Source organism: Uloborus diversus, chromosome 8 (genome assembly GCF_026930045.1).
Source record: "Uloborus diversus isolate 005 chromosome 8, Udiv.v.3.1, whole genome shotgun sequence".
Classification (NCBI taxonomy): Eukaryota; Metazoa; Arthropoda; class Arachnida; order Araneae; family Uloboridae; genus Uloborus; species Uloborus diversus.
This window is the reverse complement of record NC_072738.1, coordinates 81,634,249-81,647,477: the sequence shown is the minus strand read 5'-3', so window position 1 is coordinate 81,647,477 and position 13,229 is coordinate 81,634,249. Positions and strand designations below refer to the sequence as shown.

The following is a 13,229-nucleotide window of genomic DNA, read 5'->3' as shown; positions in this document are numbered from 1 at the left end:
CAAACATCTTCGCTTATTATATGTATACATAAAACTTCCTAATATATATAATCTCTTTTTTTTTTCGTTTATAAATAACTAGCTGCGTTGCCTGGCTTTGCCCGGTGCACCTTGAAAATAAAATTTGTGTCAAGTGACATATATTCAACAATCGGGCGTCAAAAATAAATAAAAAATAAACATCATGATTTCTCTTCCAAATAATGACGACAGATATTAAAATATTTTTAAGAAATTAAATCCAGAAAGATGGATTTGAAATGCGTAACCAGGAAAACACAAAATAAAATAAGTTTAAGGAATTAAAATGAGAAAGAAAATGGTTCACAATTTGAATGGAATCGAGATGTCTTAAACTTGATTTAAAAAGGTTTGTAACTTTTTTTCCTTTCGAGATAAAATTTTATTTTTTCGACCATAGGTCGAGTTAGATCTGGAGTAAAAAATGTCGATTTTTCGAATGGCGTCAGAAAGAAAGCTGTGGGACAATTCCTTCACTTTTTATTGATTTATTTAATGAGGAAAGTAGTGCCTAAATTTCAGCTAAGCCTAAAAAAATTCGAGCTAAAAACGCAAATAACTCCCGCCGTAATAAAGTTAGAGCTGTGAAACAAATTACGTAGAACGTGGAAAATTCTACCCTTTCTAACGATATGTAATATTAATATGTGCAAGTAATTTTTCAACCCCATATTTGAGAATTTACGTGTAAATTGGACGTAAATTGGAATAAAAAAAGAACTATTCATCGAATTTTATTCGAACGGGTCTGCAAACCTTTTCAGGACTTAAAGAAACAAATTGTGAAAATTTCAGCGTAATCGGCCGGGTAGTTCTCGAGTTTTGAGAGTTCAAACACACAGACGCTTTTTGGGAACTTCATTTTATACTATGTAGAGAAGAAGAGTGCTACTTTCAAGCCGTTTTCTATTATTTTTTCTGACTTCTAAACTAATAGCATGATTTCTCGCTTTAGGAAAATTGCCAGAGGAAGGGTAAAGTGTGTGGTCACGATGGACAAGAATATGTCAGTGAATGTGCTGCCTGGGGTGTTAAAATGTCAATCGATTACAGAGGACCCTGTATTCACCTCGAGTCTGGACCTCATGGTAAGATGCTCATAATAAGTCCTAAAAGTCCTTAAAGTTGTTTCAAACTTTGTAGTTCTTTTAAATATTAGCATGTGTTTTAACCACCAGAGTTGTGTAGAATAAATCTAAATGCAGAACATAGGACGCGCTCAAATTGTTACTGTGTGCATATTCAAGGATGAGGTTTCTGATATACATTGGCATACCAAAATAGAAGACAAGGTGGTTTTCTCAATTCTACGTTACGCAAAAGCTTTCCAAATCAGAATAAATGATACCATAAGATTCACAAGAAGAAAGAATATCGAATATGTAAGCGTTACTTCCTAAAAAAGAAATCAAACGTATAAAAAGGAGTGTTTTTAGGGAATTAATAACAAGCACAATGAAAGGTCAAAGCATATGAAACGAGACAGATCTACAGCAAGACCATCCAGCTTTTACAGAGTTGCCCCCCCCCCCCTTATTCGCAAGTGCGTACCCCTCTCAATAGTGTGGAGACCACCCCCCCAAAAGCAAGAGCCCCCCCCCCCAAATGAGAAAATTACTATGTGTTGCCACACTGTAAAAACGATTCAGAAACGTTTCTGGAAAATAATAGGCAGCTGATGTGCACAATTTCAGTCAGTGTCATATCTTGCAAAAACCAGGAACGTTTTCCGCTAAAAGCCAGTAACCTTTCTGAAATATTTGGAAATCTCCCCTTTTACAGCCAGTGATGTCTCGGGAATCTTCTAGGAAATTAAGTAGATTTATTGTAATTGTTTAAAACCATCCACGCTCAAGAGCAACCATGGCCATTCCTGCCTCGCAAAGCTGCAGCTATCCAGTGATTTATTTGCTCCCATTGGGAGCCTAATCAATTCAGACGGGCAGTAATTAAGCATGAAGCCGATACCCTTAATAAACAAGCTCAGCCAAACTTTAAACTGGCAGCAAAAATTATTTTTCAGACCAGTGAATGTCTGCATTTGTGCACAGTGGCGTAGCTAGACCCGACTTTCGGGGGGGGTTACTTCTTATATATATATATATATATATATATATATATATATATATATATATATATATAAAATATATATATACATATATAATATATATATGTATAATCGCTTGGAATTTTTCCCTTTTCTTCTTTTTTTTCTTTCTCTTCTCTCTTCTTTTTCTCTTTTTTTTTTTTGAGACTAACTTTTCGGGGGGGGTTTTGTCCCCAAAACCCCCCCCTTAGCTACGCCCCTGTTTGTGCATCTTTTAACAATTCAGGAAACTTTTTGCGAAGATACTTGATTTTACGGGAAAATAGGTGAAAACCTCTGAAATCCCGAAACTTTCCACGGAAATAACCAGTAACGTTTCGGAATTTTTTTTACAGTGCAAGCGTCTTCCTGGAAAGTAACATACAGAGTCATTAAAATTTAGATTAGGAGATCTAGCTGACCAATCTATGCGCATTCATTATCCTCACTCTAAAACAATTCTTCAACAGATACTGTGCGATATGGTGGGGTGTTGTCGTCCATAAAAAGAAACAATGACTCACAGAAACTCTAAAATACTCGCCTAAGAGAACCTCATTATAATATCAAGCCCCAGTGATTGAACCTGCTTAGAAGATGAGAAGATCTGTAGTGTTACCTTGTATAATTACCGTACATAACCTTTCCAAACGAGAGACAACCTCGTGAGGCCGTCAATTGGGCGCCGAGCATTTCGGGTGGCGGGAACTTTGGGCGCAGAGCATTTTGGGCACCGGGAATATTGGGCGCCGAGAACATTAAGTGCCGAGCATATTGGGTGCCGGGAACATAGGGCCCATGTACTCAGCTCCCAAAATGCTCGGCGCTCAGTTGCCCAGTATGCCCGGCGCCCAATGTTCCCGTCGCCCGAAGTGCTCGGCGGACAATATGACCAATGTTTCCGGCGTCCAATATGCACGGCGCCCAATGTTCCCGGCACCCAATCGACGGCGCCCAATCTGCGACACCCAATTTTCCTAGACCGCAAGAGAGGCTCGTTTCCCGCTCTAGATATATGTTTACGTACAAAATCGTGAATCGCTTCTTAGACTAAATTTGCTCTCATCCGTAAAAAGCATTTGATCCCATATGGATTATCTCTCAATCTCTCCAGTTTTGGTGTTACCAGTTCCACATTAAACGCCTACTCTGATGAGCAAGTGTTGAGATCATACCGTATAAGTCATCGTGCAAACAATCCACTGCTGTGCTGCATAATATTACATCTTGCTTTAGTACGAAATTAAATGACTCATATTTTTTAAAACTTTAGCTACAGATTTAGTGTCTTGAGCCTGTGCTTGAATAAAGATAGCTTTGAAAAATAACAAAAATTATTTAAAAAATCCTTTTTTTCTCCGATAACAATTAGGTGTATTACCAAAAGATAATAGAATAATGGTCTTTGGTATTACCACAAACTCAAAAATATGTAGGAATTATTGAGCTAGCTTGAAGTTAATCACCAATAAATGATGCAGTAAAAGATAGTGTGCATTAAAATATTCATGTATTTTTAATTGATAGAGAGTTTGTTCTTTATTATTTGATAAACACAGTTTTGTAAGTTGGTCATAAAGTCACACATTCAGATCGTGATGTAATGAAATTACCGCTGTTACATATTGAGTTCGAATCTTACTATGCATAGTAAAATTAGTCTACTGTCCGACCACATTTAGTGTGGGATATTAGCTTACAGAGGGGAAAAGGAATTACAGGGTTGGGATTTTAAAGCGCATGTTACGTTCATTTTGATGCGTTCCTGCTTCGAATTCGACTAACTCGCATTCCTGCAGAGTAATAGATGTATACTTTACCGCTTATTAGCCTTATGTTCACCTATTTCCATTTCATTGGTGGTCAAGCAGTAATAATTTTCTGTCTGTTATAATATTTTCTTTTTTGTTTCAGATGACAGAAACAGATGTTCCAAAGTCGTTTGTCAACCTCTTCCGTCAGAACACTGCAATGGAATCAAGCCACCAAATTCTTGCTGCGCTTTCTGCGGTAGGTTTTTAATCTAAAAAAAGAAATCTTAAGTGCTTAAATTTATTTTCCTGATAGAGTTAATGCTTTTTAACTGTAATGATCGAAGAGGATTTATGTAAGCAAAGAATGTCTTCGATGCTCCAAGAGTAATCATTGTTTCACTAAAAATGTTCCTAAATATTGTAAAGCCCAAAATGACAACGTAATGCAACTATTTGAAAAGCAAGACAAAAACCAATCATGTAGGCTTTTTATGTTCTATAGCTACTTTAATATAATTAATCTTAATCAGGAATAAACGTTAAATAAAATTTAACCATTTTGTAATCAGCTGGAAGAACTGAAAAATACCAACATCAAACCCAATAATTAACTAGCTTGTTGCAGACTTCAAGAAACTTTCATCTACTATCTTTCATAAAATGTGTATCCTATACATATTTTTTAATAATAAAAAGGCAGAAAGGCACCAATCTGTTAGAGCAATTGACAGAAGAAACCGTTCAGCAAAATTTCAAATCTACAAGGTAGGATTCAAAAGTAATGAGCCTCACGTTATACTGACGAGTGCGCACCTTGTATTGCGCTCCGCTAGACAGCGACAGTGTTGGGGTGTGTTATCTTCACAGCTCAACGCGGGTCAGTTCCCTCCAAGCTTTCGGAGCGGTAGCATTGGCCTTAACAGTAGTCCCTCATACCGTGGTGCGTGATACGTCGATATGGAAAAATCGTTAGAGGAACGCTATGTGATCAAATTTTGCTTCCGGCCTCCTTCTGAAGCAATCGCAATGCTTCAACAGACGATTAAGACCGAGTGTTTGACCTATTCGCAAGTCAAAAAGTGGCACAAGATCTTTTGTGAGGGCCGAGAAGATGTGGATGACGAACCCTAGTATGGACGCCCATCGTCGGCCGTACTGACGTGAAAGTGCGACGAGTGAGTGACTTTTTGAACACTGACCGGTGTTTGAGACTCTACCAAGTAGCAGAAACGCTGGAATTATCGGAGACAACAGTGAAACGCATTGTTACCGAGGCATTGCGTATGCGGAAAGTCTGCGCGAAACTTGGACCGAGAGTTCTGACTGAAGAAGGTCCGAATCAACGTTCCCGTGGTGCCTCAGCCTCCCTACAGTCTGGACTTGTCACCTCCTGACTTCTTCCTTCCTGTTTCCACGACTAAAATCAGCGCTGAAAGAAAAACTTTTTAACTTCATCGAGGGCATCCAAGCAAATGTCAAAGCAGCCATTGCATAAATCTCGGAACAGGACTTCAGAGATGCCTTTGAGTCCTGAAGAAGCCGTGTACAGAAGTGCATTTATGTAGAAGGTGACTATTTTGAAAACTACTGGTCAGTTGTACCGATCACCTCAATAAATGTCTTTTTAATCGAAGGCTCATTACTTTTGAATCCTACCTTGTAGAAGCTACGAATTTGCCAACTTTTATTTGAAGTACTTTTTCAGACATACAAATCACGCTACACGAAAGTAGTGTTCGATCTTTGTTGGAAATTTAATCAGAATTCTGATTAAATTTTCCCGCTATTCTTGGGGAAAATTTGTGTACAAAAGTTCTTGTTCACCTCCACGCATTACCTCTGTAGCGGTCATGTACGTTGAGAAAATATTTTGATTGTGCAATTCCCTTAAGAAAAATTATAAGGATTCATCAGTAGGCCACTTCTCCTTTTATTCTTTGCTTAACTGCTTGAGAAATGTCACTGTAAAAAGGGTTCAGAAACATTCCTGGAAAATAATGGTCAGCTAATGTGCCTAATTTCTGCCAGTAACAAATCACAGGAACGTTTTCTGCTTAAAGTCACTAACCTTCCTTGCAAATGTACGGAATGCAGTGACTGATTCGCTCCCATTTGAAGCTCAGTCAATCTAGACAACCGTAATAGCGCTGAAACCGATAGACTTAATATATACGCTCGGTTAATCGTTAAACTAGTAGTTAAAAAATTATTTTACACAGCAGTGAGAAGTATGCATTCGTGTAACTTGAAGTATTTCAGGAAACGCTATGACAAATATACTGAATTTTCCCAGGAAAATGGTGAAAACCTGTTAAATCCCGAAACGTTAAACGAAATTCATCAGTTACGTTTCCAATTCTTTTTACTGTGCTTTAAAAAAAATTTAAGTAAAAGTTTCATTGCACAACCCTTTTAGAGCGATTGGCGTACAAAAAAAAAAAAAAAAAATCTGCATATTTTATACAATCCTTCATTCGGTATACACTTTGCTTTGAATGCTTGCGCTACATTTTTTATATAGTAGCACTCACGCTGAAAGAAAAACGGTCTATTGCGCCACTTCTTTGGAGCGATTACCAAGAGCTGGCTACTCAAAAAAAGTGATCATAAAGTACATTTAAAAAAATTGTTTGAAGAGAAAATACAAACATAGACAAGCATTTATCGCCCTGTCTGCCAGGACGGGTAAGCGACTGGGCGAGGTGGCGGGTAGACAAAGATCGCTAATTTTCTGCAGAAAAACTGCAGATTTCTACATGGAAACTGCACTTTTCTGAAAGGTAAACCCTCGAACCATAAAAATATCTGCAGAATTATTTATGGTTCCTGCAGATGTATTTCTGTAAATTTTGTGTGGAAAACGCAGCAGATTTGGCTTATCCTGTTAAAAACTAGGTGTTTTGGCGCAAAACAAAATATGGTACTGATACGATTACATTAGTTACATTGAGGTTTTTTCACACAGGTATTTTAGTTCTAATTATGTCATGAGATTACGTATATGGCTGTGTACGTACGTAGTACATGTATATGGGCGTGTTTTTTCCTGTTTTGCAAAATGACAAGTGGTGGTCCCTCAATAAATAGGAATAGAGGGTCAGGTTGCACACTGCACTTTTAAAATTTTAAAAGAAGGGAGGGATGTGATTTTAAAATATTGAGGTCGCGGCTGATTTAGCTATGGATTTTAGAAAAAAATGCTGGAATGATTTTGGAGATGGCAGGTGGATTATCCCTATTGCATGTCTCCGATTTTAGACAATTTAGGTAAGGTTTCTTCCCCATGAAAAGATATCTCCCCAAATGTTGCATAGCACCTCCTCCCCTCTTAAAAATAAAAAGAAACTCCAAAAGATGAAGACTAAAACCACGTTCATAAATAACCACAAAAATTTAAAACTGAGCATTCTGCGTTATGGACCCTCATCCCTTCAACACAGCAATTTTTAGTCATCAATGCTTTTTGGTCATTATTGTTAGAATAAATTGCTCGAATGATTTTCAAACTGGCCGATGGCTGACCTCATTTGAGCTCCTAAATAATTCGACACTCTAGCCAGGGACATTTTCCCCCAAAAAATGCGCCCCCTCCACAATGTTGCAGAGCAAAACCCCACTCTCCCTTCCTCAAAAAATAGAAAGACCCTTCGAAAGAATTCGACTAAAAGCACGTTTAAAAACCAGATTGAAAAAAAGTACAACACATTCGACGTTGTGAATCCCCCCCCCTCTTTGCCGCCATTTTTGGGCACCAATGCTGTTTAGCCTAACACTTAAGCCAAACTCTTAGGCCTAGCTTTTAGGGTTAGCTTTTAAGCCAAACTTTTAGGCCTAGCTTTTAGGCTTAACACTTAGGTTAACTCTTACGCCTAACTTTTAGGGTTAATTTTTAGGCTTAACTTTTAGTTTCAGCTTTCAGGAATAGCTTTTTAGGCTTAACTTTTAGGTCTAACGCTTAGCCTTAAGCTGAAGTAAAGTCTAAGTAAGCCATAATGAAGCCTAAAAGTAAAGCCAAAAAGTTAAGCCTAAAAGCTAGGCCTAAGAGTTAGGCTTAAAAACTAAGCCTAATAGTTATGCCTAAAGTAAAGCATAAAAGCTAGGTCTAAGAGTTAGGCCTAAGTGTTAGGCTTAAGAGTTAGGCCTAAGAATTAGTCCTAGGAGATAGGCCTAAGTGTTAGGTTTAAGTGTTAGTCTTAAGTGTTAGCCCTAAAAGTTAAGCCCAAAAGCTAAGGCTTAAAGCTTGGCCTAAAAGCTAAGCTTAAAAATTAAGACTAAAACCCTGGCCTAACAGTTAGGTCTAAAACGCTAGGCCTAAAAGCTAGCCTAAGAGTTACACATAAGCGTTAGGTCTAAGTGTTAAGCCTAAAAGCAAGGCCTAAGAGTTAGGCTAAACAGCATTGGTGCCCAAAAATGGCAGTGAAGAGGGGGAGGGGGAGATTCACGACGCAGAATGTGCTGCTTTTATTTTTCAATCTGAGTTTTAAACGAAGGGTCTTTCTACTTTATGAGGAAGGGAGAGTGTAGCTCGCTGTGTAACATTGGGGAGGGGGGAGCCATTTTTGGGTGGAAAGTATCCCTGGAGCTGAAGGGAGGGGAGGAGGGATCATGACTCAGAATGCTCAGTTTTAAATTTTTTTGGCCATTTGTGAACGTGGTTTTAGTCTCCATCTTTTGGAGTGCCTCTTTATTTTTAAGGAGAGGAGGAGGTGCTATGCAACATTTCGAGAGATATATCTTTTCGTGTGTAAAAACCTCAATGTAACTATAATGTAATTGTATCAAAACCACATTTTGTTTCGTGCCAAAATGCCAAATTTTCAACAGGATGTGCCAAATCTGCACTTTTTCATCACGAAATTTGCAGAAATACATCTGCAGGAATCATAAATAATTCTGCAGACATTTTAAAGTTTCGAGGCTTTACCTTTGAAAAAAGTGCAGTTTCCATGCAGAAATCTGCAGAAAATTAGCGAACTTCGACCACCCGCCACCCTGCCCGGTCCATTACCCGCCCTGGCAGACCAAGTGATAAATGCTTATCTACGTATGAACTTTCTCTTCATACCAAATTTTTTAGTGTACCTTATGATCACTTTTTTTGTGTAGCCAATTCTTGATCTAAAACTAATTTGCTCGAGTTCTCAAGTTCTCATTGGAGTTTATCTATTATATACCAATTTGTTGCAAACTTTGCGTTACTGATTGAGTAATATTTAATAGGAATACCAAGTACTTCAAATTAAAATGCCCATTAATCAAATGCTAAACTTTTGACTCTTGACTATTAACAAATGTACTGCAGAAATTAAAGTCCTTGTTTAAAACAGGATTAAAAGAAGAAGAAAAAAAAAAGATGAAAAATAGTCATGGGAAAAATTATTAAATATGCTCATTCTCGAGGTCAGTACGGAAGTTATTTAAGTGCTTTTCATAGAACAATGTTACTAGCAAATGGTAACCTTTTCAGGCACATTTTTGATTATACATCAAACCTGAAAAAAAAAAAAAAGGTGCTTGCTTGCATTACTTTGGCTTAGTGCTCCTTAGTGACATTTCTCCTCTCTTTTTCTTTCAGGTGCAACATTGAAGTTGGTTTACAGTCAGCGATTGCTCGACCAAGTTGTAGATGCCATTCCTACCATCGATCCCACCACAATATCCACCATCTCTCGAAAATTACAAGAACATATCAAAACTGCCGAATGCGACATAAGTACTTATCTTGACAATGACTCGTCCATTGTAGCCCTCATCTACCCAAACACTCTCCACCCATCAAAACTGCAGATTGAGGCTTGCATCAAGGAGGCCACCAAACTGCAGTTCCTGGTGGAACAAAGAAGTCCCACTCTTGTTACAGAGTTTCCTATGTCCGCCTTGATTGGTGGAGTCTTCATGGAGCCAGCATCAGTGGAGGAAAGTTCGAACTCTGTGACATTGTGTCAAGTCTGTCTTCAGATGATGTACCTTCTGCTGTTGGTTGTGCTCTTGAAGAATGACAACGTGACTTGATTTCTTTTGAGTAACTGTTATCATCTGATGGTGCAGAATCATAACGGTGAATCTGTTCTTCCTAAACGTATTACCAGAAACAGTTACTTGAACATTAGGTTTATCTGTTTCATAAACCGTAATTTAAGAACATTAGTTGACAATGTGACTTAATTCCTTGTGAGTTACTATTATCATCCGATGAAGCAGAATCATAAAGGTGAATATGTTCTTCCTAAACGTATTGCCAGAAGCAGATAATGGGACATGAGACTTAATCGAAATCTGTAAGGGGATCTTTAACAGGATTCTTACAGATTGAATCCATGCTAAGGATGTTTGACTGTTCCCTACCAACACTGTGATACTAAAGTGCAACTTTTTTATGTCATTTTCTATGTCCAACTCGGTGATCTAAATAATTTTAAAGACATTATTTCTTGTGAAACTCCTCTTACAACCTGATAATATACATTGCAATATGTCTGGGACAGATAATGTATAGTATTAATTAGGGACATATAATTCTCTCATCATTCATCAAAACTCACAGAAATGAAATATCTCATATTCATTCATACAAGTAACAGATTGAGATGACCTGAAAGAATCATTAAATACTTAAATTTATATAAATCTGAAAAAATATGAGGTACTACTTAAATTGTAATTGCTGTGAAATTTGCTATCTTTTATTCCAAAATTATTGTTTTTAATTATCTGTTTTGTTCCTATTTCCAAGGACAGTTAAATTTAAATCCTTGTGCTCATTTACTAAACATAGCATTTTTAGTATAGAGACTCTCAACAGTCAGGAGCAGTGTGATCTAATCAAGAGTTAATGGATACAATCTTCATTCAGCCAACTTATTCATCATAAGTTTCAAGGCTAATAAATGGAAATCATAAAAAAATAACCCTATTATTACTATCATCATTTTTCATTTGTTTTTAAATAGACAATGGCTATGTTTACTGCAAAAATATTTCTCAAAAATTACTCAATTTTTCTAGGATTTAATATTTTATATAGCAAAGCTTCAAGTGTTTTTATTATCATGTCAAAATATTATTATTAAAAACAATTATTAAACTGAAGATACACAAATTTAATCCAAAATACTTTAACTTTTGCAGTACAAATTGAACTTTAAAATGGTTTGTATATACAGATGACTGAAATTACTTTTTTCCACAGGATTTTCTAAAGGTATCAGTGCTGCACTTATAAAAGTTCCTATGACATATTCTTAATTGAACTGTAAATACATTTTCAAAATAGAAGGCGTAGGAAATTTAAAAAGCTAAAATGTATAAAATGTTCATTTGAACAATTGAGGATACTTAATGTTTTGATAGATAAGACAAAAAAGAAATGAATTACAAGAATGGTATACATTCAAGCTCGCTTATTGGAATACCAGATAATAGAACATCCCACTTAATGTAATAAATTTTTAATGTACCAAACCCCTGTAATTTTTCATTTTGATCTTGGGTAATGGAATATCCTGGTTATTTGAATAATTTTTCGTGGCAAATTAGCTATTCCATTAAACAGACTCCACTGTAGTAGTAAGCAAAGCTAAGAGAAAAAAATATATATATTCAACATGTTGGTGTACATACCTGCTACAATTTATAGTTAAATAATGGATGTGTTATGATTTTTGTTTTCACCCTGTATTAAACATAACATTGCATTCTTGTGAATAATTTATCAATTTTTCCTATTTGAAATGAATTAACTCCTATTTGAGGATAACCTTGTTCCTTGTATGAATACAAAATTAAAAAAGAATGTAAGAAGGTTAGTCGTAAAGTAAAGTCTGATTTCTTATAAAAAATAAACACATTTTTTTTTCCCAAAAACTTTTATTTAATTCCTTACATGTTTCTCTATTTTTCTACATAGTACCATATTTGTTTAAACTTTTGTCATAACGTTCTACAAGCTTTTGTATGCCTAAGTCATAGAAGTCTGCTGGCTTTGACGATTACCAGTCTTGAACTGTTTCTTTCACCTCCTCATCTGTGGCGAAACGCTTGCCGCTGAGAAACTCCTTTAGGTAGCGGAATAAGTGAAAATCACTCGGCAGCAAGTCAGAACTGTACTGTGGCTGGTCGATCTGTTCCCATCCAAAAGATCTGATCAGTATTTGAGTGTGAATAGCAGAATGGGGTCTGGCATTGTCATGCAGTAACAAAACCCCAGACGACAGAAGTCCACGTCACTTATTATGTTTTGTGCGTCTAAGTCAAAAACCAAATCACCGACTGTATTTCACACTTAGCAGGCCGATCAATTGTTTTAAACATTTTAAACTGACAATGTACAAAGAACACTGCATCAATACAAATGCAAATGGCGTCGTCTGAAGAACAAGGCATGCCGGGGTCAATAGGCATGTGCGTTTCAATATAGGTGCGACATTCAATTGAATACGGTAATTCGGACCTTACTTTACGGATTACACTCGTATGTATGTATGTGTGCGTGTTTGTCACTTAAGGAAACAAGTTTGGCTACATAAGGAGTCACGACATATATGAGGATCTACATGACTGAACGTTTCAATTATACAATATAATTTAATGATTAAATAAGTTATGAGAATATATTTATTACAGAAAGAAATGTAGCTGCTAATGAATAAAAAATGGATAATTGTAGGTAATCACCATCGCAATATACCAACATCCCAGTTATCCCATCTAGAGACTGCAATTTCATCCTTGTTATCCACTCATCCAGTCTGGAATAAGGAATAAATGAGTTGGAGGCAGATGTCATCTCACTTAACCTGCCTTCAGCTTGGTTATTCCCTATTCCAGACTGATGAGTTCATAACAAGGACAAAACTGCAGTCACTAGGATGGGATAGCCGGGCTATCGGTATATTACATGCAGTCCTGTCTTAGTCCTGGCTCAGGGGCAGTAACCTACTGTTCAACCATTGTTTACAAGGTTATAAATTATAGTTCATTCAATGTTAGCATATGTAAATAATTCAACCGACATTATGGAGCTTTTTACATAATATAAAATAGATCCTTTGTAAATATTTATTTGTCTACAACAAAAGAGAACTGCTAATACTGTGTGAGTGCATTTCTTTCTTGCATGTTATGCTAACAGAATTTATATTTGATTTCACATGTTAAGAACATATTTCTTGAGATCATTTATCCCATAATGTAAGGTATTTTAAATACCTCAGTTTTTCACCATTTAACATGCTAGTATTCCTACCAAAGAAAGTGCTTTATGTTTTGGAAGTGTATTTTCATAGAATTTTGTACAATGTTATGCATACTAATTTAAGACTTTTTATTGTAAAATTTTTATGTGTTTATAAAGTGTTTTCAACCATACA

At 36.4% G+C, this 13,229-nt stretch overlaps 1 protein-coding gene across 1 annotated transcript in view; it reads left to right on the top strand.

Moving 5' to 3' along the window:
* The window catches only part of LOC129227509 (reversion-inducing cysteine-rich protein with Kazal motifs-like), a 147,548-nt gene extending 134,320 nt beyond the window's left edge, over positions 1 to 13,228 (top strand). The window contains exons 20-22 of the mRNA XM_054862085.1: positions 977 to 1,109; positions 4,022 to 4,117; positions 9,437 to 13,228. Of these exons, the coding sequence (XP_054718060.1) occupies positions 977 to 1,109; positions 4,022 to 4,117; positions 9,437 to 9,873 (666 nt within the window). The 3' untranslated portion in view covers positions 9,874 to 13,228. The remainder of the gene's footprint in view (positions 1 to 976; positions 1,110 to 4,021; positions 4,118 to 9,436) is intronic.
* The last annotated feature ends 1 nt before the right edge of the window (position 13,229 follows it).